Here is a 21,166-nt window from a genome sequence, read left to right on the forward strand (position 1 = left end):
TGCTGGGGGGGTACATTCACTACTTTTGGGAATAAATATTGTGTGCTTGAGTGCTGTCCTAGTCTTGCCTTACAGTTTTTTTTCAATTGCTTAAGCACTATTTTTAAAACAGGGACTGTTTCTTCAAAACACTACACTCAATTAGCAGAACACCTCAGACCATTTGCAAAATGAAACACTTTTGCAAAAAGTATACACTAATTTATCCAAGAACAATGCTGCAGACTGAGAAAAATATAATTTATTTCTCTCCATATACCCAAATCAGTCAACATGGAGAATCACAACAAACCTGTCCCAGTTTTCATGCTACAGTACTACAGTTTTGTGCATAACACCGTTAGCTCAGCAAACAACAGACAAACATTAAAATACTGTATCCAGTACAGGTTACAACTACAGTAAAAAAACACAACAAACTAAATAAAAGCTCTGAAAAAACTGAAAATACAGTACAGAAAATACTAGACTTACCTGCTGTATTTTATAGTGCTTAAACCTGAGTGTCTACAATTAAGCAATCATGTGTTTGTTTCCATGATGGCTGTTTCACAGACTGGCTCACGGGTGTGGTAATCAGTGCTTTGGAATTGCAAGATAGTTTCATCATGATATACTTCCGCGTCTAATGTATACAAGTGTGTTTAGTGCTTTGCAAATCACTGTGTGTTTTAAGAAAAGTGTGAGACTGACAATGTGCTTATGGTGGTGCACATCTGTGCCAATGTTTTGTCCCCTGAATGTAAGGTTTTGATCATTGTGTAATACTTATTTCCGTGTGTAAGCAATCGACAAAACCTGTAACATAATTATCCGTATTACTGTAAGGATCCAGCACCCATTCTTTAAAGTCTAGCCTCATGTATGAGTTGAGAATGTCATGTATTGTTTTTGGGGGGAGTGAATATGCCCGTACACACACACAGACACTCGTATGAATGTGTATGTGTTTGCACGAACTCACAAATGAGAATGCATATCAAAACTCAGCAGCCTGGCTTCTCACCGGTTTTAACAGACGGCAACACATTACTCCAATCCTAGCTTCACTTCACTGGTTCCCTGTCTTTTTTAGAATTGATTTCAAGAATTTACTTTATCACTTTTAAGGCTCATCACGATCTGGCCCCTGACTATATCTCGGAGATGCTTGTCCCATATGAGCCTGTACGCAATCTTAGATCCTTTGCCCTTTTAACCGTTCCAAGGTCGAGGATTGTAAACAAAGGTGATCGTTCCTTCTCAGTCCGGGCGCCTCGGCTTTGGAACGACCTGCCTGAAGAGATAAGGCTTGCTGAACCAGTGACTTCTTTTAAGTCACTACTTAAAACACATTTTTATAGACTTGATTTTTATGTGATGCTGTCTTTTTTTAATCTTTTCATCCTTTTGCCTTTTCTCTGTTCATCGCCACTTACTTACTTACTCCTCCACTTATCTTCGATCAATTTGCAAATTTTTCTTTTTCTCCTTCCTGTCCTTCAGAGCTGCCCCATCTTTTGTTGCATCTGTATAGTTATGTGTATTGATGTGCTGGGTACATTAACGTTTTGTTAATGCTTTTGTTTCTTCTGTTGAAGCACTTTGTAAGCTGTTGTTTTTGGTGCTATTCAAATTAAAGTTACAAATATACACACTTAGCAAAAAGTCATGCTGAGTGACACTCTAACTTTTGTACATTCTTTTCAAACGAACTTTTATGGCTCCTAAACCAACTATTATTAGACAAGGGGGTTGAGAAACAGCGGAGCGCCTCTTTGATGTTGCTGACAGCCCAAGAGTCAGTAATGAGGAGGTTGATTATGCTTTGATTGGAGCGCCCTCAGTGTTTGTGGGTCAGGCTGTTGACACAGCTCAGCTAAGTCACACCTCCCGCTGAGCACAATGGACACAGTGCTCGCAATCGGAATTCAAATGATTTATGCGCAATTAGCCATGAGGCTCAAGCCAGCAGTGCAAGTGATTGCATTGAAGAGAGTACCAGCCTGCTGGGCTCCCAAAACTAGTATTTACCAATTTGCATCCCCTCTCTCCCAGGCAAAGGTTTTGGCAGTGGGGGTGATTTAGAGAAGGAACGACATCAATATCGAAGCACGATGATAAAGCAGGCAATAAGAAGTGCCGATAAAGACGACGGGACTATACATATTTCACTGCTGGGTCTAGCAGAGCTTTTTAAAACACCTTCAGAAGGCTGGAAATGTTGTGAGACAAACAGATGGTCGCTGCCATGGCAGAAGTTGCTGACTTGACTGCTTTGGGCCAAAATTAATGTCTATATCTGCAACCAAGTGTGTCCTTAGTTTCAGTGTGTGCGTGTATGTGTGTTTGTGTGTGTGTTGGTGCACAATAGGTGGGCATGTGCATTGGCCGTTCATATGCAGGGGTTGGCATATTGCAATTAAGCTGCTTTGACATCATCTGATCCGGCAACTTCATCCAAACTTAATTCTCCCCTCGATTGGAATCTCTTTTAATGAAATACTCAAAGTCTACATATTCATCACATCAGGGGAAACAGAGAGACAGAGTATTGAACTAAAGACGGAAAGAAACCAAGAGGGGATAAAGACAAAGGGGACTCTAATACTCTATGGAACAGAGAAAAAAACTTGACAATTGCCACTAATTGTAGTCATTATTGCTCCCATTCTCTGCATCAATATTGTGATTCATATCGGGGCCATCAGGGCCTGCCACAGCCATGCCAATTATTTTTGTAATGGCTGTTATTACTCATCACCATGGCAACCGAGCTAGGCTGCCATTGTTTTAAACAATGTTAATTGTAATATTCCTGTCGTGCATCCCGGCCAAGTCAGTGAAGCACCTGTGTGTGATTAGTGACCTATCAGAACCAACAGAGAAACAGGACTTCAGGTGGGAGAGCGACTCCAGACAAGTGGTCCAAAGATTGCTTCTGGGAGGAGGCCAAAAAAACTAAAAAGCCGTCCGTTTGTACATCCACTTCTCCTGACAGCTGTCAACCCTTTAAAGGAAATTAGCTTGAATGGCGTAGCAGTTGAGCGCAAATAAAAGTGACAAAGAAATTTAAAAATATTAAATTGGTGTTGCAAGCGAGATGGCTGGCATCCGCTGTTGCCTGCTGAGAGATGCCACCCAGAAACATCTGCTGGATGCTGGTGGATGATCAATCTGGGCAAAGGGAACAGAGGGATAGAGAGACGGTGGGGAAATAGGGCTCTAACCAGAAAATGATAGCAGGGAGTTAGGAAGTGATGGTTTGTGTATAATAATGCAGCTGGCGGGGGCTGGACAAAATATACGAGAGATGACGCATATTCTTCCACTCCCGCTTATAACGCGGCGGTTTTATAGGCTGCCATTCACATCAAGGCCATGAGCCTTTGCTTCCGTTTACCAGCAATGGTATAGCACAGAGAGGGAATGAAAAGGAAGGGGAGGGAATCAACCTCTGGGATAGAGGTATTAATCTGGCCCCCATTAAAATCTGTGCCCATAATAAAATACTCCACCAGAGTTGAATCATTTTAAGAGAGAATGCTGAGAGCAATCGATACCCTGGTAGTGCACTGACTGCTATGATCAACGGATAAATAAAACAGGAGGGTGAACAACAATCCCTTCTCTCTCCAACCAAGCGGGGGCAGTATTTCATAGCAGTGAACTGGTGTTTCTCATCATTTGAAAAGCCTCTACCTCCGCTGTCACTGGAAAAAAGGAGCCTTTATTTACTACAGCAATAGAGATCTGAGAAGGGCCATCATTTCAAAATACATAAACAAATAAATAAATAATAGGCTTGCAAATTCATAAGACAAGGCTGTCCAGGGGCCCTTCCTAATGGTCCCACAATGGGGTTGAGTTATAAGCCAAGGGAGGGAGGGAGGGGGTAAAGGGACAGAGGGAGAGGTTGAAGAGAGGTGTGGGGAGTTAAAAGAGGGGGATTTGGGAGTCAGCCAGGTGGACTGCTGGCTCACCCTTGGTCACGGTAAATTCTAGAAACTGCCTCAACGGTGCAGGGTTCGCGGGCTGAATTACCGCCTTGCTGTGTCTCTCTCTCCCTCGGTTTCACACTGCCCTTATTTCTCTCTCTCCACGTCTCTGGAAGTGGAGAGAGGAAAAGATAGAAGAAACAGACAAGCCACAAAAGAGATGAGCTGTCTCCATTTGCCCCAAACAAGCCCCCTCCATGTATCCTTGAAGTAGTGCAGTCACTGTCTCCCTATTCATTATCTCTCATTATCTTTCAATTGGATGAGGGCCAAGAGCTTGTGTTTTCTTTGCATGCTGGCCACGGATTTACAGGGGAACCGATGCAGGAGACAACAATGCACAACCCTGCATGCTATTGCTGCTTTAATTAAAACAATCACAAGCGGCTCATAGTTTCCACTCTTATGGGGTCGTCAGTTGGCAACTTCTCTATCTCTCCCCATCTGGATGCACATTTTTTCCCAGTTATCCCCTGAGTCGGCGAGGCGAGCCTGTTTCCACAGTATGTATGCAAATTAAGTTTACAATGTTTATGTGTGAGCTTCTGTAGCTTATGTGTGTATGCACACTTGCTCCAGGTTAATCACAGAGTTTTGCGGTGTACTGACTCTATAAAATAGCTGACATTGAGGTTCTTTTCCTCCATACCTCCCTCTGCAGACCCACAACTCTCCTCTTTCCCTATCCCCCGTTCCCTTCCCAGTCTAAAACTCCATCTCTCTGAGGGAGACAGAACTCTGCCAATCCAATCCAGTGCAAAGAAAAAAAAGCTCCCCATAAATAATACATAATCCTTAGCAAATCTCGCTCTCGTCTCTCATTACCTTCGTTCTGTCGCTTTCCCCTGTGCTCCTTTTCTTCCCTTATATGAGTAAATCCCCCACCCCCACCGCCGCTTCACCTTAGTCCACAACTCATAATTCTCTCCTCCTGCTGCCTTCCTGTCTAATCTCATTCTCACCATCGTTCTCTTTCTCCTTTTACTTAAAGCCACAGTCTCTCCATCCCTCTTCTCCCCACCTTCTGCCTGATCTAATCCTTGATTCCAACTTCCTTCATCAGTCCCTTTTCCTTTCTTCCTGTCTTTTTCCTTCTTCTCTTCCCTGCTATCTTTTATTGCATCGCTCGTCATGCATCTTCCTCACCAGCGCTGTCTTAAAGATTCTCTCTTTCTCTCCTGGACCTCAGGAGAATAGTTAAAACTTTCTTTCTTTCTCCTGTCAGCTGCTGTCTCTTTAGTCCATCTCATCACTCTTGTCCCTCATTCCATTTCTTTTCTTCATGATGCACCCCCCAAATAGTTTCCTTCCAAGCTGCAATAGACTTTCATTCTCCTTGCAATCTCTCTCGCTCTCCCTTTTTCTGACTCAGTGGGAATCTTTTCCCCCCTCTCTGCTGGTTCTATCTCCACACTCTCCTTCCCTAAATGTGATTTGTTCTGCAGCTCAAGTCTGCAGCATAATCGTGCTGTTTTTATAGTGTGCCGGGAGAGCAAAAGAGAGGGAGCAAGGGAAAGACAGAAAAAAAGTGAGAGGAGTGAACAGGACAAGAGGAAAAAAACAAATGATTAGAACGGGAGACTGAATATCTCTGAATTTTCTCTCCCTCTTTCATCTTCTCTACTTTTGCTTCTTTTAATTGCCAGTTGTTTAGCGTTACCATCTCTTCAGTTTCTCTCTCTCTGCCTGTGTTTCCTAATCTCTCGCTTCATGGCGGACCCTCTCTCCATCACCCAAACTGTGTCTGTGAGCACTGGACTGCTAATCAGCAATATCAGCATAACTTTGTCTATGTTCACTCTTGACCTCTCATTAGAAACCTTTACTTTCATTAACATTTCTATATTTTACATTCTGTTTGTAACACTCTGGCTTGGCTCCCCAGTCATCCTCAGCATTGAAATCTGATGTCTTTTTTCTCTCATCACCTTCTCCTTTTACTACCTTCCCTCTCCTCCCTGCTCCTGCAGCTCTCATTTTGACCTTCGCATCTTTATGTCTCTCCAGCCCTTATGCGTATTTCAATCACCTCTTACCCCATCCCCTCTACTTCCCTCTCCCCCTCTGCATTGCATTTCCCTGAGCACTCTCCTCTCCTCTTGTCCACCCATCCCATTACTTATTCTGCTCTCTTACTCACCTCTTCTTACCCTTCACAAACCACTATTCTTTCCTGTCTCCTCTCCTGACAGTCAAAGCTGGTTAGCTCTATCTACTGTTCAGCGTTTTATGGCCTGGGTCTGTCACAGCCCCAACAACTTGGCTGCGACAATGGCCAACACACACACACCCCAACAGCAGCTTAAAGGAAATTTACAGGGCTATTACGCAGCAGCTACCACACTGGAGATTCGCCACAGCCAAAAGAACTGGTCTTAACACCCCTTCAAAATCCAGCCCTGGCTGCCTTCCCTTTGGTGTGTATCTGTGGCCCAGTTGTGTGTGACGCTAATTAATGTGTATGTGGGAAAGCGAAATGTACAGTTGTGTGAATGCATTTGAAAGCAAAGTATGTGTTTTTGTGTGTGTTTTGTGTGTTAAATATGTAATGAACTAGAGAGTATATGTGTGTGCACATTCAAGGCTCAACACAAAACTGCTCTACTGGCATGAATTACATAACCACTCTGACTGCCAAGAAACTCTTGCTCTGTATCTCTGTCTCCGCCATTGTCACGCTCACCCAGCATCCCCCTCAAAATCCCACAAAACACAATATCCTTATGTTGATCTAATATGCTAAAAAAGAAGAGAAGGAACTGTGCACAGTGGCACAAAACTTGTTTCCCATCAAGAGAAGAAAATCTCCCTGCCTTATAACAATGAAGGTAGTTAATAATGAAGGTATTAATAGCACCTAGTTACTTATCCCACTTTAATTCATGTACTGCTTTTTCTCACCATCTCCGCCTTGTGTTCAATCAATCTTTTGACTCTTTGGTTTCAAATCTCGACCTTACAGAGTTTTTTTAGCCCTTGTATTATCTTGTGCCCGCTCCATCTCTGTCTTTCTTGCACACACACACAGACTGCGTTGTTCTCCACCTCTTTCTCTCGATTTCTCTTTTTCTGCCTCTGGTGCTACATCACATACAGTAAAACTTTCTATCTGGCCAGGCCTTCTTAACTTGTGTCAGTCTGTCTCTCTCCATTTGGCTCACTACATCTCCCACTCTGGGGTCCAACTTTTTTTTTTTATGTTCTTGAGAGGAGAGCTGAGAAATAGGTTTCAGCCACTCATATCTTTCTTGAAAAAGGAGAGAAATGTCTGTGTTGTTATCCATCTGTCCACTGTCTTTCTGTGCCTGGTCTCTCATTCCCCAGTACTTTCACCTCTTGGGCTTATGCGCCTGTCTTCCAATTCTCTCTATTCTTAATCACCATTTCTAACTTAATTACCAGCATTTTGAACAATTCATCCAAAGCTCTCACTTTGTGATTCCATCGCAAGCTAATCCTCCTGTGGTCATGTGCTGGGCATTGCACTAGATCTAATTCCGTATCAATTTACACCAATTAGTATCATACACACAATTTTGTTCTCTTTTTATATAACGGAAGCATCACATTGTAACATTTAGAGAAATATCTGCAGGTTTAAATTAAAGAACAAGGAGCTTGTGCTTTGGCTAAATTACCAAGTCCTGGCTGAAATGTGAAAGGAGTATACATGTGAATATTATGTGCTTGTTTCCCTGAGTTATTTGGTGTTTAATGATAGCTGAGTTTCCCTCTAGAATTGATGCTGCACGTCTCATTTAATCTGTGTATGTGTGTGTGTACGCACATGTGGGTGTTAATGCATGCGTGACTTACGAGTGATGCAGAGCAGGACCAGAACCAGGCTGCGTAGGGCCAGAGAGAAGGGGGCAGGGTGGAGGAGGCAGAGGACAGGCCTCATTGTGTATTGAGAATCTGTGTGCGTATGTGTGTGTATGCACGTTTGATCAATGGCTCCTCTGTGACCCTGCCTGCACTGCTACAGCCAGACCAGCCCACATACACACACACTCTGATTTGTTCTCAACTGCAATGCTGCAGACACGCGCACACGCTAACTGCCCAGCTTTACTTCAGTGCAATCAGACAGAAGTTGCTGTTTGAGGACAACACTTAAAGAAAGGACTCTTATGTGCTACACTGCATCACAACACATGCAAAGAAACAGTTTTAGCTGCTAATTCACATAACACTGAATTGTAGCCAGAGCTTGCATGCAATCCACAGACGTTTGGCAAGAGCTCAGGGCGCTAACAGAGATAGCGATTTAGAAACTAGATCACAATGCACACAAAGATGAGCTTAGAGCAACAAAAGGTTCCACTGTTGACCTTAGCACCTTGTGCTGTTTAGAAAGTACTTATAACATGTATTATCTTAAACCCACATGGTGCATGGGTTCTGCTGCTACAAAGCAGTAGAGGAGCTCAGTCCCAAAACGACAACCAAGCAAACACTGCCAGGCTAGCTATTTTCTACCACAGGGCTCCTAGCCTCCAGAAACTAAAGCCCAAGACTTTCAGATCAATTAACCACAAAAACCAATACCAAAAAGGACCAAAGCAGACCTGAAATATGTTGTTTTTTAGCAGCAAGGGTATTTAGTAATGGCAACCATTCAACTAACCAAATAAGGGACAACTTAATTAGCTCATCATTGACCACAGTGTCAAACTGGGAGCTAGGCTAGTTCTTAGCACAGGGCGCTTTAACAATCAAAGCCACAAAATTAACCACAACAACAGACTGCTTGTGTTGTGTAGGTCAAACCACACTGCTCCAAGGAACGGAAAACATCAATAGTACTATATTTCAGTCAGATACAGGCTGAGAAACTGTCTTCCAAAGCAAGTCAAGTTTATCACTACTGATGTTGACTGAATGCTGACTTTTGAAATAGAGCTATCGTGCCCTCGAGGACAGAGAGAAATCTAGGGCAAAATTGTTCATTCTCTAACACATTGTATTTTAATGAGTTAAACAGGGCTTTCTGCACTTCTCACCAGACAAATCTGTAGACAGAAGTCAATGTTCTTTTGAGCTATAACCAAACTGGCCAAGCCTCTGGAGAGATGGAGACACTATCTTTCTACAACTCATCTGGAGATAGCTAAGGTTAAATAAAATCCATTGAGCTTGAGTGCCGCTCTATAAAGACAGAGTGGCAGTGCTTGCCCCGTGTAGAATAGCCAACCTACAAGAGGTTGAGCAAACTGCAGTCAGACGCTTTAGTTTCAGATATTGCACTTTTTAGTCTATTTTACCCCAGAGACTATACTTTCATGAGATATCTACCAATATTTGTTTGAATGTTATCTCTTTCAATACGCAGTCATGTTTACACTGTAGCGTAAAGGGACAGTGATGTTACATGGTAATTTTAGACTCCTCAGAATAATCACAGGCTATCACACAGTGTAATCGTGCAACATCGACTTGCCTAACTCTACCTTTCTAACATGCTCCACTGGGTGCACTCCAGCTACACACTCACTCATGCACCCTGATCGGAAAGCCTGCTGTGTTTAAGATCCGGACAGAGTTCCAATCCAATGCATCATCGGTCTCTGGGAGTGTGTAGCTCTTGTGTTTGTATGTGCAAACTAAAATGTGTGTGTGTTTGTAGTACAGAAAAATAGTGTGATGAGCCACACCACACACCTCACTAAACTCTTCTGATGGAATAAAGTGTGGGTGTCATCCCTAGATTACTATTACTACTACTGCCCCCACTCTCTCACTCTCTGCGCCACTGCAAAACACAACGTGCTCTAACAGCGATGGCCCTGACACTTCTGGCAAAGCCGAAAGCAGATCATCGCCAGTCTTCTCTACGACACTGACTTCACCGGTCAACTGGCTGAAACCGAGAAGATTAGTCAATGTGGTGTGTGCACCAGCAACTCTGGTCTGGCAGGTCTGGGGCCTGGCAGCAGATGGACTGCAAAAAAAAAGTCCATTCACAAGCTCAAATGGAACTCATCAAATTGGGTTTAGTTTATCCTTTTTCTCTCGCCTCTTCCTTTAGTCCTCCAGTCAATCCGTATGAGCTTGTTAGTTCCTACAAGTTTGTCCTCCTCTCGCTCCACTTCTTTGCTGTTGATCTATGAAAATTTGCAAATTGCTGTAATCCCAATGTGGTATGACTGATGATCACATCCTTCTATTCGTTTTCTGTGTTCCACTTGTTTATATAACCCTGATCACCCTCCCCTTACTTAGAGTGTGTGTGTGTCAGTGTGGGATCAGTGTCTGCATATTTTGCATACTATTTTGTGAAGGTTAGAGATGAGTGTGTGTGTGGATGGAAGCAGTGACAATGATTCTCTTTCAGGTCAACAAACAGTGGCGGCGTGTGTCTGAATGTACTCGTCTGTCCAGCGTTGACTGAAACAGAGTGTACATTTGGCTGTCTGTTTGGCCCTTTCAGTATCTACTACCCATTAATTTATCCTTGCAAGCCCACACAGAGGCATCATAGTGCCTCTTTATGTTAAATGGCCGTTTTTATGGCTGCAGGGATGCGCATGGCTGTCTGGTGACAAGAACTGTATACATGTTTATGTGTGGCATTCAAAGTGGATGTGGATATAGCAGAGTTGAATGTGACTCTGACTGTGTTATGAATTATGCTGATGTGAACCTGGCTCATGAAAAGATATCAGCTTCATATTTTTACAATGATGAAACAGAAATCACTGCCTACAATGCTAGTACAACCTGTCAGTATATTTTGCATCAACACATCGTGCATAATGCATTTTCTTTGTTTATGCTCATTGCCACATGTTACAACATTACTGCTACTGGCAATAAAACTGGCAATACAAAGCCAATGGTGGCTGCTAACTACACTCGACTGTGTGTCTTCGACTTTCATTGTCTTGTAAAATGTGAAAGGCAACAGAGTCTTGCTATTATAACAGCACCTCTTGGTGTTCTTAATCAAGTGATGATAAACATTCAGTTCTAATCTGCCACAAACTGAATTTACAAACATCTTGATCCATTACATTTGAAACAGGCTGTTCCCTATTATAACTCAAATAAAGTCAAATGTATTTATCAAAGGCTTTTAACAAAATAGGGTCATTACAAAGGGCTTTATAGACATAATTACAGACAAAAACAAGAACACATTGCTACCATTGCCCTACTGGCAAGTGTGTGTGTGTGTGTGTGTATTTGTGTGTCAAAGTCCCTATGTGGGCAACCCCCTGATGGGTGTATTTGTTTTTGTCGCAGTGTGTGAGGAAGGAAGGGTGGTAATGGCAAATTGTGTCCCCTATCCCCCCTTCCTTACTTTTTCTCCCCCTCTATCTCTGCCTCTCTCATCCAAATCAAATTTTTAATGGGCTTCATTGGTGCCACCGTGGAATAAGTGTTGCCAAAGCACTTAAGGGGCTTAAGTCAGCGGCGTGCTGAAAATATTAAGCACTCAAACAGCCTTACAAGGATCCCTGCCTGCTTAAGTATGCCGAGGAGGTCCTGCCAGCATTTAATACCAATGGTATTAAATCGCTCCAACATGGGAGAGGAACAGAAATATAGATATAAACAGTATGTTCCACAACTGGGAATAGAGAGAGAGAGAGAGAGGCTGTTGGGAAGACTGGAAAGAAGCTGTGGAGACATGTGGTGGGAGACAAGGATAGAGGGACTAACAGTAGAAGTAAAGTGAAGAAAAGAGTCCGTCTAAAGACAAAGGACGAAGGAGAGAAAAAGAAAGTGAAGGGGTGAGACAATCGGAGAGATGCAAGGGAGGAGAGGAGAGACAATTTGCAACAAAACAAGCAGTGTAGAGGAAAGATGCGAGGGAATCGGGCCAAGGTGTGGGAGGTAAGGGTTGATGGGATAGCTGCGAACCAGCAGCAAAGGGCTAATGCAGAGATTCTATCGGGAGGCTTATCCGAGATTAAATTTCTTTTTGTCCTTAAGGCGCTTCTCGGGTAAGCGGAAGTGTCGAATTTATTTCTTATGTCTCCCTTGAGGTTGTGCGAGCGAGTGGGTTGGAAGAATGTGTGTGTGTGTGTATGAGCGTGTTGTGGGGGTTACATGTATACGAGTCTGTGTAGGTGTGAATCTTGAGGGTTTATTAGCTGGCAAAGTGTAAAGGAGAGCATGTGTTCTTTAAAGGTGAAGATAAATCAAATGAACATCTCTCCCAGGGCGTTACAGCACAAGTGAACATCCGAGTAATTGCGGTTACATTATTATAGACATGTGAACCCATACATATAGATATTCATGAAAATAGATTGTGTTTGTGTGGATTCTAAAGTACAATTCAAATAGTAGTTTCAAGCTTTGTTTTCCCCTTTTCTTTTTATAAAGTTTTTCTATGGAGTTACCACAAAGTCCCAGACTACCAGAAAAGTTTAATCACTCGATAAAAAAACTTTATCTGAACTCTCCTGATTGAGTAATATCCTCTGGGATTCTCTACAGTATATAAAATGCATAGTAGTATACTACTACTATATAACTACGGTTTAAGATACTGCAAAATCAATGGGCTTAATGTTTTACAAGGACAACATCAAAAATACAAAACAGATTTTAGTATTTGAATCACTACAATTTTTAAATGACATGTTTTGAATATGAATTCATGATCATGGCAGTGAGTTTTTTCATATACTCCTACATAGCCTCACTTTTTCTGTATAGTAAACCAGGAGATTAAGCTTATTTTGCGGCAGACAATAGACCTGGCACTGTCTTTTCATTGGTTTTACAGGGTAGAAGAAAAGACAATAAAGTCACTGTGGTAGCCATTGTAGACATCCTATTATTAGACTCATCCTAATCTAACATGCATCAACTGTGCATTTAAGGGGACACGTTCAGTATTCTTTTTGAGCCTGGCAAAGAACTAAGCATGTATTTTTACAACAAATCCCTCTCAAAATGACGGACTGCAAGAACTGAAAATGGAAAACGCTATTGATGATTGGTGCTAGTGTAGAAGAAAAAGCTCAGTAGCAGTGCTTGTCATTTAATCAACTGTGTTGAATTCAGGTAACACATGACTCAGAACCGTTCTTACATGCTTTCATCCTGTAAACTACCAAAAAACGTGTTTTGTGTATATGTGTGTATATATATATATACATGTGTGTGTGTGTGTGTGTGTTTATGTGTGTGTGTGTGTGTGTGTGTGTGTGTGTGTGTGTGTGTGTGTGTGCACGTGCCTGTGTGCACCCACCCACCATTAAACCTTTCAAAGTAGCATGAACCAGGTCAGGAGCAGCCAAGCCACGTTAACCTTCTATCACTGATTTTCCCCTTTCGTTTGTGCCTTTCTTCACACTGCATAAATCTGTCTTACTCCCCGCTCACCCAATCTTTCCTTCCCTCCCTTTTCTCCTCACCTCTCTCTCCGTCTGTCTCTCTGCCTCCCTGCTGCTCATCACTTTGTTTGTATCTCCTGTCTCCCTAAATTACTTCCATTTGGTGCTATGAATGTCCCCCTCCTTCTACACCCACACTCATCAGCACAATCTATTAGTGTGTTTGTGTGTGTGTGATAGCGCATCCTTGCTTTGAGGCCTGTATGTGTGTTTCTTTTTATGTGAACCTCTTTGCTTCTATGAGTGTGTTTAGGCCAAATTGTGTGTAGTTGCCTGCAAGTGTCTCTGTGCAGCATGTACCGTACGTGTGTGTGTGTGTGTGTGTGTGAGTGAGTGAATGCATGCATGCAAGTGTGTCTGCTGGCATAAAAGGTTGTTATGTGCTTTAGGTGTTAATTGGCTGAGGAGCTTCGTTAATATTCTCCTTGCGAGCCTGCTCGTCAGGAACAGAGCAGGCAAACTGATGAGTGTGTGATTTTCCTCCAGAGAGAGAAAGAGAGAGAAAAGGAGAAAAGAATATCAGGAGTAACTTCAGTGCAACGACCCTCTGTAAGGTCATAGTGGAGAGTAGAAAAGAGTAGAGAAAGAAAAGGATCGGAAAAAAGCAACAGAGGCAGAGAAAGGGCAAGCAGGGAGAGAGACAGACGAACAGGGAGGGGTCGGGAAAGCAGCAGACAGAGTGGAAAAAGACAGAAAGAAATTGAAGGAGGGAGGGGAAAGAGAGATGTGATAAAAAAGCCATAAAGGGTTCCATTGAAGCATTGGGTGAAAGGAAAGATTATATCATGCAAGGGAGAAATTATCCCTTTGTTAGGCGTTTGTGAATTGGCGGAATGGGGGCAAGGCGGTTGGCCGGGTACCCCCAGGCGAGGTGGCACATACCCGCTTAATTCTAATCACCCACACGATGAGACAGCAGCACACAGCTAACCTAGTCCAGACCCCGCTTTTTAGCTACACCAAAATATACAAACCATCCTCCTGCAGAGCGCACAAAAATGAAAGATCACAAGCTGCGGCCTTGACAAGTTGATATGCACATCAATAACACATCACACGCATATACCCGGAATGTAGAGAGCAAGATAGTGAACTGGTGCGTGCATACATAGGCACAGTGACAACCTATCTGTCACACCTATCTGTCACACACACATCAGGGAACAAAGGAGCTTACCGCACGTGTAACACGTAAATGTTAGCACATGCACCGGGAACACAAAGACGATTTCAGCGGAGAAAACTGTGAGCAGAAAGTCGTGGCCTGTCACTGGGAGGTACGATGCCACATGGATAATGAGTGTTACTCCCAGCAGGTAGCTTTGTAGCATGTGGCTCGCAACACACACAGAAACACTCGTTAGGAAGCTCTGACAGTACGTTCTCAACTTGGCAGGTAACACTGTTTGCATGTATCTGACTGAATAAGGGATGACTGAGTTTAGCGTTCTGTTGCATCCTAATGGGGGCGGGGGGGGGGGGGGGGTTTGCCTGGTTCTGCTTAATATAATACACATGTAATGCATTCCTATACTTAAACTGTGTGTATTTCTGTGAATGCATGTACAAGAACAGCAAGGCCTGTGACTGCATTAAAAAGCATCCATACTTGTTGGCCTATATACTTGAACACCTTGTATCTGGTAGTTCTATTTATGTGAGCAAAAAACAAAACTACAATATTCACACTAGTGATGACTGTTACCTTTTCTGAAGCCCCCCTTTTTTTTTTTTTTCTTTTTTTTTTTTACATATAACCTGTATGGCTGCTGTGATAAAGTTTTGCAACTGCACCTGTTTTTTTCTGTTTGAACTAGAGCTACTATTCATAAAATGCCATTGTTTTTATCCCCTGAGAGTAGCTTTGATTCAGTATTCCAGGGCCAACTCAATCATTCACAGTGCAACCCCACTTTGTCTCTTTCAAAATACCTACATACACTACTAATTTGTTTTGCCAATTACATTTTGGAGGAAAAGAAATTGCTGCCGGGATTACATTTAGTGGATGAGATTTATGTTTTTATCAGTCCAGGATTTTTGATCGTTTTATAGCACACAAGTCATAGGGAGGAGGTTAGGATTACATTATATCATTTATCTAACACTTTTATCCAAAGCAACTTACATATGTCAGAGGTCGCACGCCTCTGGAGCAACGAGGGGTTAACTATTTTTGTTCAGGGATAACATTGGTTGTTGTTTTGCAGTGGGAATTGAACCCAGGTCTCCCACACCAAATGCATGTGTCACATTCACTGCACCATCCCCACCCAAGGAGATCAGGGGTTTGAGTTCATTTCTAAAACGATTCTGTGTGGTGTGATTCAGCCTAGGCAAAAGAAACGTAATTGTGCCAAGTTGGTTCATTTTAAAGAAAGAGGAAGATTTTGTTGAGACAAATTACAACTCTGGCTCACATCGATGTATGTCCTCGAGACATATATGTATATATATATGTATATATACACACACACACACACATATACACACACACACACACACACACACACACACACACAAGGTCCGGCTTCCTCGCATGCATAAAACATGGCGAGAGACAGCAGGAACAGGGGGCAAGGGAGATAGGGAGAACAAGTGCGAATGGACAAAAAGCGTATGGTAATGACCCGGATAACGAAAGGCTGCTGCAAGGGGTGGAGAGTCAGAGAAAGTGAGAGGGGGACAAGTGTGAATGCGATAAAGTAACGGTGAGGAAGGAGGGAGGGAGAACTTTCCTCACGGCCTGCTGCTTTTGGATTGAACAGTGTGCAAATGAAAAATGGAGATGAAATAATTAGACAGGCAGACTAGAAGCGCTCATCTAAATATGTAAATGCACTTAATTTTCCTTTGATTTGCTCCACTGCTTCCCTATCACTCTCCCACTTCCATCTCCCCCACGTTCCTCCTTCCATTCTCTCCCTCTCATCTGTTCCTATTCCACTCTCGCTTCCTGGTTTTCATCTCCTTTCTCTCCCTCTGTCTGTTCTTCCTCTCCTTCTCTGTTCTTCTTTCTACTCAGTTCTCTCTCTCTCTCTGCATATTAAAGCTACAGTACATTAATAAACTGTAGGTATGTCAGCTTGATTATTCACTGATTTATGGACTTGCAGAAGTCAGAGAAAGAGAGGGTGTATTTAATTAGTTAATTCACACCTGTCTGACTATCTTTTTACAATATTTCCTCTTTGCGTTTCCTTGCCTAATTGTGGAAGAGGGATACATCCTGACATGCAGGTTTGTTGCCGGAACTATGTCGCTAAGGGTGATGGATGAAGAAACCTTGATTATACTAACTTTTACAACTGGCACTTAATTAGATTGAAGCCAGTTTTTGCTTGGCATCATTCCGGTGAATTTGACCGCTGAACTGTTTGGGGAACGCCAACATGGACTGCACAAACAGCCAGCATACCAACTGTACAGAAGTTAGCTTTAAGCTAGCAAGAAGCTAGCATCTCAGTCTCTGACTGACCTCAGAACTCACCAGGAACTCTTTCAGTCATTCCATTCCCTCTCAGTCCCTCTCTTTTTTTCCTCCCATCTCCGTGCGTTTGTTGAGCAGATTCATGATGCCCGGGATAAGCAACATTGTTTTGCTCAAGTTGAAACATTTTTGATTTGTCTTTGTCAAAGTTTACAAAGCCACAAGCCAATTTGTAGCTAATCAGGCCCACTAGCATCTTTCCATTGACTTTATACGCAAACATGCCACTTCTAAACTTGGTCTCTCATTCTGTCTTAACACATCTTTTACAGTGGAAGAGGGTAGCGCTTCACAGCCACCATGGAGACAAATAATAACTCTATTTGGCATACATACAGTATGTCATGTAAGTATCATAATAGGTTGGACTTGAAAAACCTGTCCTGTGTTTGCTTGCCTGTATATCTGCATGTGGGTATTACTGAAGATAATTCGACACCAATGTTGTGATCCATATTTGAAAAGATGGCTGTTGTGTTCCCACGGTAAGAAGATAAGGCACAGTGCGTTTTAAACTTTTGTCTGGAAGCTGCCCATGTTCACATCTCTACTGTCTTTTTAAAGTCCAATAATTATGGTAACAGTTCACATATCACATCCCAAGTAAATACATTGTGCATAAATTCTAAACATGGCTGATTTCTGCACCTTGTAAACAAAACTGGCTGCATAGCACTGTGAAATTAAAATCTCCCCTCCTATCATAATTTTCCAAGAATTGTAATGAGTGCTTGATGATGAGTATTTTGACTGAACATGTTATTAAATTAGATTGTGCATTTTAATTGTCACTTATATTTGCAGAAGTTTCTCTTGAAACACAGATCTTAATTTCAATCACTGCAGTATCTGGAAGTGAAAAATGAAAATGCAAGCAAGTTTTTGTGTCTGAGCATGTTCACACATTTATCTCTCTGTGTATATGTGTGTGTGGATTATAGATTAGAAGTCACCGTGGAAAAAGGCAGCTGTCCTTCTTAATGACAATCTGTCAGAAATGCCCCTCCTCTTTCATCCGCCTGTCTTCTCTTTGTCCAACCTCGTCCGCCTCTCTTTAGTCTGACTTTTACCAAACATCCCTCACTGGGACACTCGCTTCCTGTTCCTACAAGGTGACACTGACAGCAGTCTGCCTCATTTCACTTCTTGGCTTTTTCATTTTTGCCTTTCTCTCTGCCGAGAGAACACACACATCAATTTGTATATCAGTTTTTCTTACAGATTGTTTTCCCTCCTTTTACTGGCATGCGAGAAAAGATAATAATGAAAAATGGTACGGTGTTATTTGGAGATCAGAGCTTTTCCATCTTCATCATATTGATCTAGTATCTACATTATTAACAGTAGATATTGTACATTGTAAAAAGTAGATTTTAATTCATTTCTGGTTTTAACACTGAAATTGCTTTTGTATGACTTTGTGCTTTACAAATAAAATTGCACCCATGCACATTTTAGCTTCCCACATAGCAGTTACATGATCATATCAGACAAATGATGATCAATGCACACAAATGACTCTCACTAATTGTGACAGATGATGAGGTTACTAATTGTGGTTTGAGAGGCATTTGTTTGGTTGTTTGGATTAAAGTAATGATTATTGATAGATTAAGCAAGTATGATTTATTGGATCAGATCAAGTTTATCACTTTTCTTCAGGCTATAACTTTGCTCTCTTTTCCACCATCTGTCTTCCTGCCACTGCTGTCTCAAGTCCAGGAACATGACAGGTCTTATGGGTTTTTGATTTAATTCCTTCCAGTCCTTTGTTTTTTTGAGGCTTTGTTATTTTTCTATTTTCATGTTTTATTTTTCTTCTGAGGAGAAAAAACAAGGGTGACATTCTTTGTGTTCAAAGTATGTTTCTTTTGCTGACATCAGATAGCTATAGGTATCAAATGCAGCATATTTATCTGTCCCTCCCGCACTCACCGCACCGCCAACATACTGTACATCAGTACTTTGCTGAGCAGCCAGATGGCTAACTACTGTGCCCTCAGGCTCTATTTTACCTAAGTAATAAGCATTACACTGGCCTGAGACATTAAAATATGGCCACCATGCACACATGCACGCACACATGCACGTACACACACACAGTCACTATTGTGTGAGAATAATGATGCTGACAAATCTGCAATTTATTAATCATTACTTTTAATAAGCAGAGATGACCACATTTATTCAAATACTGGCAGACCTCAACAATGGCTCCTGTCTTCAATCTGCTAATTGTTCTGTAACTGGACTTTTGATTGATTATTATGAGTTTAAACATTAAAGAAATAAAACTAATGTGAAAAGCTGTCAAATCCCTTTTTTACCCATAAGGGCTGTCAATCACACACAGCACTCAGTGGATCACAGCCGGGGCCAGCAGGAGCAAAAAAGGGTTCAGTCTCCATCCCTCTGGTGCCAAAGTAAAAGAAATTTTAAATTTAAATTGTATCCATTGATCTGAGAAAATACTAGTTCAAACTTCTTTAAAGTGCCCGTATCATGAAATAAATCCCTTTTTGGGGGTTTTGGAGTGTTATGTTTGTGTCTCAAGTATACGCATAAAAACTTAGAAAAAAAAACATCCAGGTTGTTTTGAGTGAGATACAGGTTTCTGAATGTCCTCTGACCTCAGTCTCCGGGTGAGTTGTACAAAATCTGCAGGGCTTTCTAAGTCACCAGCCGAGACAAGGTGGCTAACCATAGCATGCTAGCTCTAGCATGCTAGCTTGTTCTAAATGGCAAAACACTGCTACAACACACACACTAGTTCTCCATAATCTACAAAAGACTAAAAATACTACTTACATGTCCCTGTTCTGCAGGTATTCCACAAGTCTGCCCTCGTTTAGAAGAAGTCTCCTAGCTAATCCTGCCTTGTACTGACCAAAGTTGGAGAAAGAGTTAGGGCTGATGTGATCTTACCTAGCTACTGCACATGTGTGACTCCCAACAAAGATAGTAAAAGAAGTGAGATGTCTCATTCTGTAGCTAAAACAGCTATCTGTTTTTTTGAAAATGAAACCATGTAACCTATTCTGGTGCAACCTAAAAATACAATTATGAACCGAAAAATGCGCATAATATGGGCACATTAATGAAGCCAATAGTACACAATGCCACTCAGAACAAAGGACACATGCACGCATATTCCTCTTTTTATTCCTGGAAGACTCAAAGTGGACAGAGAGTCTGCAAAGCCAGAGTAGAGGGATCCACCAAATGAGCTGAAGTAGCTCGGAGCAATTAACAGCCTGAATTTTAAACACCTCTAGCCTCCTTTTAAATAGAAATCCAGATTTTGCATTTCCTTTAGTTTCACTTCAACAGCTCGGTTGGTTAACCAGCTTGTGGAAACTTGGGGGATTTGACCTTTAAGAGACTAACCCCAAGATGAAGAGTTACCCTTAATTTCCACCGGTTACAGAACGGCTGCAGCTGGGCTCCGCTGCATGTCAGCTCCGTGCTCCCCCGTCAATACCAACTAGGTTGTTGCAGATTTGTTGCGGAACGGCTGCGGCCATGGCTGACAGCTGAAGTCACAAGAACCCACAAGATCTCACAAATTCATGTAGAATAGAACCCCAAAACCAACAGGGCTGTGGATTGCCGGAGCTGTGCCGGAGTCGGAACGCAGCCGTTCCACAGTCAGTGAAAATACACACATTGACTTTATTGGAAACCTAATGACTCTGCCGCTGTCCGGAGCGGATCCGCAGGCGTTCCGCACCCAGTGGAAATAAGGAGTCAGACCCCAGCTAGCATGACTAATGCTTTTAACACTGCTGCTATCAGGCAGTGATTTATCTGTGAGGTTCCCAGTACACCTGTTGGTAATTCTAATGAAGAGAACAACACCCCCAGCAGGGGACTAAATTAAGTTGCAGCAGTCACAAACAGGCCTAATAAGGCACTGTGTGTGTGTGTGTGTGTGTGTGTGTGTGTGTGTGTGTGTGTGTGTGTGTGTTTACTGAAAGCATGTTTTGCATAAGTAAGCTTCAGCCCATGGTTTGACAATAATAGTTATTACACTTCTCTGCCTGCAGGAGGCTATCACACTGACACACATATAAATACACTTACACACCATTTAATTGATACATGTGCAATTGTGCAGTTCATTCATGGACTTATTTTGGAAGGAGCCAAGCACCATGGAAACACACTCATGCATGCAAACACACACACACACACAATCCCCCACAGCATTACATACCCACACACACACACACACACACAAAATCCCCCTTTGCAGCTGGTTCTCTCTCCAAACGCAGCTCTCATACTAACATCCATCGCCTAGCAACCACCTATTAGGAAACACGCTCACCTTCGGACCCAAAGTC

At 42.3% G+C, this 21,166-nt stretch overlaps 1 protein-coding gene and 1 long non-coding RNA gene across 6 annotated transcripts in view; one reads left to right on the forward strand and one right to left on the reverse strand.

The window, feature by feature from the left end:
- Positions 1-21,166, reverse strand: part of cadm4 (cell adhesion molecule 4) — a 148,204-nt gene that overhangs the window by 31,070 nt on the left and 95,968 nt on the right. For 2 of the 5 annotated variants that reach the window (XM_034874884.1, XM_034874880.1), the window contains exon 1: positions 7,794-10,146. The exons of 1 other annotated variant lie outside the window; for it this stretch is intronic. In XM_034874884.1, the coding sequence (XP_034730775.1) occupies positions 7,794-7,878 (85 nt within the window). In that variant the 5' untranslated portion in view covers positions 7,879-10,146. Of the gene's footprint in view, positions 1-7,793; positions 10,148-21,166 lie in introns of those variants that run through there. 2 more of the 5 variants (XM_034874882.1, XM_034874883.1) reach the window with 2 other exon arrangements.
- LOC117946622 lies at positions 334-20,415 on the forward strand. The gene is made up of 3 exons (XR_004657061.1): positions 334-401; positions 677-680; positions 20,401-20,415. It is a non-coding gene; the product is annotated as an uncharacterized LOC117946622 (long non-coding RNA).

This window comes from Etheostoma cragini, chromosome 6 (assembly GCF_013103735.1).
Source record: "Etheostoma cragini isolate CJK2018 chromosome 6, CSU_Ecrag_1.0, whole genome shotgun sequence".
In the NCBI taxonomy this organism is placed as follows: Eukaryota; Metazoa; Chordata; class Actinopteri; order Perciformes; family Percidae; genus Etheostoma; species Etheostoma cragini.